This window comes from Mandrillus leucophaeus, unplaced genomic scaffold (assembly GCF_000951045.1).
Source record: "Mandrillus leucophaeus isolate KB7577 unplaced genomic scaffold, Mleu.le_1.0 Scaffold1199, whole genome shotgun sequence".
Taxonomy (NCBI): Eukaryota; Metazoa; Chordata; class Mammalia; order Primates; family Cercopithecidae; genus Mandrillus; species Mandrillus leucophaeus.
This window is the reverse complement of record NW_012100309.1, coordinates 150605-155931: the sequence shown is the minus strand read 5'-3', so window position 1 is coordinate 155931 and position 5327 is coordinate 150605. Positions and strand designations below refer to the sequence as shown.

The following is a 5327-nucleotide window of genomic DNA, read 5'->3' as shown; positions in this document are numbered from 1 at the left end:
CTGCCTCAGCCTCCCGAGTAGCTGGGTCTACAGGCGCCCGCAACCATTCCTGGCTAATTTTTATATTTTTAGTAGAGATGGGATTTCCCCATGTTGCCAGGCTGGTCTCCAACTCCTGACCTCAGGTGACTCGCCCGCCTTGGCCTCCCAAAGTGCTGGGATTACAGGCGTCAGCCACTGTGCCTGGCTGAAAGTGGGGGATTTTTATAACTGAGGACATAGGTTATGATCTCATAACAGAAAATACACAGCTAGACAGATTAATGAAAATGCTATGGAAACATGGCGGTATGGAAACGTGGTAGAAGAAGTCTTAACCTTAGGAGATCAGAATTAGCCTCCTAACGGAAGTAATGCTGTGAAGGAGTGGGTGGGTGGGATGAGCAGGATAAGGATGGGCATTTCAGGCAGAGGATAGAACAGTTCTAGAGCAATGGAAAGAGAAAGCGCCTGAAGTGTTTGAGGGCTAAAATGAATCAACCTAGCTTTAAAAATAATGGGGAGCTACTAAGAGATTTAAATAGAAAAATTAGAATTTTTACTAAATTTGATGTTTTTAAAAGGTTACTCTAGCAGGTTTATGGAAAACAGTTTAAAATATATGTATGGTAGTGGACAGGGAATTGGGCTGAGCGGAAGTAGCGAGAACAGTGAGAAGACTGTTGCTATTGTCCGGGTGAGATATGGCTCTGAATTGAGCTAATAGTTGGGATGCAGAAGATGGTTTGAGAGATTTTACACAGACACAATGAGATCTTCATAATGGATTAGATGTGAGATAGGTAAGAGAGAAGGCTAGGAAGATTGGCATTTCTCATTAATGGAGCTAGGGATTGGTGTGGGAAGAGCAGAGATACGTGAAGACAGTTTAGTTGTCCTTCGATATATATGGGGGTTTCAGGAACTCCCCCACATCCCTTCTTTAGAAAAGAGATTGGGATGGAAATGAAGATTTCAGAGCTGTAACTATATATAAGGTCGCTGTGAGAATCAAAGGCAATGACATCTGAAATTGCCGTGCCTATATTACATAATCACCTGACAAAAAGTGGTAGATCTGGGTTTTCTGACTCCAGTGCGGAAGCTCTTCTACTCAGTGAAATATATTCTTGTGACATTATCATGGAGGGGATGTAAGCAGTCCCTGGGGTTGTATTCCAATATCTTTAAGATCTTTTCAAGTCTTGAGATTGGAACTAATGTAAACTATGTAAATCAGTGGCTGGTATATAGCATGTGCTATATCAGTGTTTGTGATTATTCTATAAATCTACAGCAAAATTAACAAAAATGCAAGCCAATGTTTTATTTATGTCTAATTAGTTATAAATAAGTTTGCCGAAAGCAGTAAGAAGATTGCTTGGATAGAGCCACTTGCAGTTTCTTTAAAGATTTGGTTAATGAAAATGAAGTTTAAATTAGGTGAAATTCAACGGGTTTTCTGCTTCAAAACGGTAAATAGACAAAAGACTGCAGCATCTGATGTGAAGATGACCTATGTATTGCATACTCTGCAAAACTTGCAGAAGAATTGGCTTAGAAAAAGTGCTGCCTGGCTGCTGCAGAGCTTTGATTAGCATCTGAATAGAGGAATGAAAAAGAGATGAAACCAAGCATTCAAAATGAGGAGGACTAATGGATTTCCTGCAGATTGGTTTAGTAGTACAGATACTTGAGTTCTGGAATATGCCTGACCTGGTCTGGCTGACTACAACACTTAATCCAAGCTGCAATGCTTGTATTGCTATGTTGAGCTCAGTGTTATAAAAGTTAAAAACCTACCTACTTCTATTTATATTTCCTTGTTCTTCATCAATAAAATTGGATGGTTTATTGTGAGGGTTAAATGACAGTACATGAAATTACATGAAAACCCAATTGTGGCTGTGGGGAAGGGAGACGAATTTGTAAACCCTGGAGTGAGGTTCTGCCTACCTGAGGCTGCTGCTGCTGTGCGGAGACCCCCGGGTGAAGCCACCGTCATCATGTCTGACCAGGAGGCAAAACCTTCAACTGAGGACTTGGAGGATAAGAAGGAAGGTGAATATATTAAACTCAAAGTCATTGGACAGGATAGCAGTGAGATTCACTTCAAAGTGAAAATGACAACACATCTCAAGAAACTCAAAGAATCATACTGTCAAAGACAGGGCGTTCCAATGAATTCACTCAGGTTTCTCTTTGAGGGTCAGAGAATTGCTGATAATCATACTCCAAAAGAACTGGGAATGGAGGAAGAAGATGTGATTGAAGTATATCAGGAACAAACGAGGGATCATTCAACAGTTTACATATTCTTTTTATTTTTTTTTTCTTTTCCCTTAATCCTTTTTATTTTTAAAAATAGTTCTTTTGTAATGTGGTGTTCAAAACAGAATTGAAAACTGGCACCCTGTCTCTTTGAAACATCTGGTAATTTGAATTCTAGTGCTCATTGTTCATTATTGTTTGTTTTCATTGTGCTGATTTTTGGTGATCAAACCTCAGTCCCCTTCATATTACCCTCTCCTTTCTAAAAATTACGTGTGCACAGAGAGGCCACCTTTTTCAAGACATTGCATTTTCAGGCTTGTGGTGATAAATAAGATCAACCAATGCAAGTATTCATAATGACTTTCCAATTGGCCCTGATGTTCTAGCATGTGATTGCTTCAGTCCTGTTCTACCATGTTCTAGCATGTGATTGCTTCACTCCTGTCACTCCTTCACTCCTGTCACTACTGTGACTTTCAGTGGGAGATGGAAGTTTTTCAGAGAACTGAACTGTGGAAAAATGACCTTTCCTTAACCTGAAGCTACTTTTAAAATTTGAGGGTCTGGACCAAAAGAAGAGGAATATCAGGTTGAAGTCAAGATGACAGATAAGGTGAGAGTAATGACTAACTCCAAAGATGGCTTCACTGAAGAAAAGTCATTTTAAGATTTTTAAAAAATCTTGTCAGAAGATCCCAGAAAAGTTCTAATTTTCATTAGCAACTAATAAAGCTATACATGCAGAAATGAATACAACAGAACACTGCTCTTTTTGATTTTATTTGTACTTTTTGGCCTGGGATATGGGTTTTAAATGGACATTGTCTGTACCAACTTCATTAAAATGAACAGTGTTTGTAAAAGTCGTACTAATACTTATTTTATTTTAATTGTATAGAAATGAAAATACCTAAAATAAGATTTTCTTGCATAAATACTGGAAATTGCACATGGTACAAATTTTTTCTTCATTACTATACAGTGATGATGTTAATGACTTTGAAGCACTGAAAGTTACTGAAGTGCTTTCTGAATCAAGGATTTAATTAAGGCCACAATACCTTTTTAATACTCAGTGTTCTGTTTTTTAAAAAACTTGATATTCGTGTATGGTGCATATATATGATACAGTTACCTAATCATGTTGAATAAATGGACATGCAAAATAAAAAAAAAAAGAAAAGAAAACCCAATTGTGATTTTCATGTTATTTCATGTAATGTTATTACCCTCAGTGCCAGGCACATTGTAAATGTCCAACCTGTGTTAGTTCCCTTTCTCCTCACTCCACTGCAAGCAAAGACATAGTTAAAAATTTATTCTTTTTCTCTTAATACTTTTGGAAAAACATTAAAAAATTGCCTCAGTTAGTTTAATATTGCCTATCTTAGGCTGGGTTTCCTAGAAAACAGCGCCTAGAAGCTTATGCTCTACCAAGTGGGGAAATAACAGTGTAAGAGAAGTGAGAGAAAAATGAAGCAAGGCAGAGAAGACGGAATGACAAATACAAGGTGACACATAATGGAGTTGTGAACACAGCCAAGTCACCAGGGGTGTCTCTGGATAACCCATATGGAAACATTCATTTAGGATTAGTCCACTGGAGGGAGGAAAGGGAAATAATGTATCTGTGCCTTCTTCCTATCTCTTGTCTTCCATTGGTTAGCATTTGCCTCCTGCCCTGCTGGGTTCTGCTACTCATTCCAGAAGCTACTGGGAAGCCAGATCCTGCAACCCCATGGAGCAGCCCTTCATTTGTGTCTAGAAATGGTGGGAAGTGCAAGGGTTTTTGTGAGTCTAGTCAGACCAGGTCTGATGCCATACTACTGCAGGTCTTGTGCAGTGCCAGGAGCTCAGCCCTCTCTCCAGGCGAGGCTGAGACAGCTGACAAGGTTAGGAGGTGATGCAGATGGGGCTGAAGGATCTACAGAAGACCAAAAACTGGGTTCCTTACACAGCAATTTCCTTAGAATGCCATTTATTTCAGAAACGTTTTCTTTTAAAATATTGGTCCTTGTTTTATGTAAACATCTAGTATGGCTCATTTATAGTATATATTTTCCCACAATCTGAATTTTATTTTATTGTCTTTTTATTTTATTTTATGTATTTATTTTCTTTTCTTTTTATTTTATTGTCTTTTTCTTTTAAAGAGACAATAGATTTTTTTACTTGTCTTTTTCTTTTAAAATTTCTTTTAAAATGTTGATCCTTGTTTTATGCAAACATCTAGTATGGCTCATTTATAGTACATATTTTCCCAGAATCTGAATTTTATTTTATTGTCTTACCAGTGACAGCCAGTGTAACACATGGTGCTGAATTCTCTCAGCCTTTGAACATATGAGTGCACAGTGCTGCAAATACTCTCAGCCAACAAGAGCACCAACTGCCTCCTTGTCCTGAACTGAAGAAGCTTATCTAACTTGCTTGCACTTCACTTTGGCCTTTCCATTTATTTCACTGCCATTTATTTCACTTTCTGGCAAGCATAAGTGGTTGACAAAAGGTATGCAAGGGCTGGATTTGCCACAAAGAAACAAAGGAATGACCACTGGATTATAAATGAAAATGTTCTTGTGAAAGCTCCTTCTAGGAAATGCTGAGCAAACAGAGTAATCTCCCTTATGTGCAGCAAAAAGCACCACACACATCATTGCAGCCTGAGAGGACTGCCTGGTAGTTATACAAACAAGGGTTGGGAGAATGATGGTTGAGGCATGCTGTGGCTGCAGGCAGCATGAAGAGCCAGATATATATTTATATCACAATCTTCTTGTCACTCTTTCATTCTTCATGTCACACTCTTTTTGTCACTCATTCATGAAAAGCCAGGCAGCACTTTTTCTAAGCTCTGTTAATTAGCTCTAACTAATGATGCTCCCTCTTCGCTGGAAATATCCTTTTAATCCCCAGGTCCTGCTGATTTTTCCTTCCACATTTACTGTGTCTTATCCCCTGACTTGTGCTTTTGTGATTATTTCCATCTTTATCAATCTCTTCTTTTAAAAAATTGCAGTTTACGGCTGGGCGCAGTGGCTCACGCCTGTAATCCCAGCACTTTGGGAGGCTAA

At 38.5% G+C, this 5327-nt stretch overlaps 1 protein-coding gene across 1 annotated transcript; it reads left to right on the top strand.

The window, feature by feature from the left end:
- The first annotated feature begins 1889 nt into the window (after positions 1 to 1889).
- LOC105530209 (small ubiquitin-related modifier 1-like) lies at positions 1890 to 3415 on the top strand. The gene is made up of 2 exons (XM_011967620.1): positions 1890 to 2291; positions 2800 to 3415. The coding sequence occupies exons 1-2, from the start codon at positions 1986 to 1988 to the stop codon at positions 2803 to 2805; spliced, it is 312 nt and encodes a 103-aa protein (XP_011823010.1). The 5' UTR covers positions 1890 to 1985; the 3' UTR covers positions 2806 to 3415.
- Positions 3416 to 5327: the final 1912 nt, after the last annotated feature.

Bases quoted from the DNA above. Each gene is read 5' to 3' on its own strand.
- LOC105530209 (XM_011967620.1), top strand. From the start codon at position 1,986: ATGTCTGACCAGGAGGCAAAACCTTCAACTGAGGACTTGGAGGATAAG.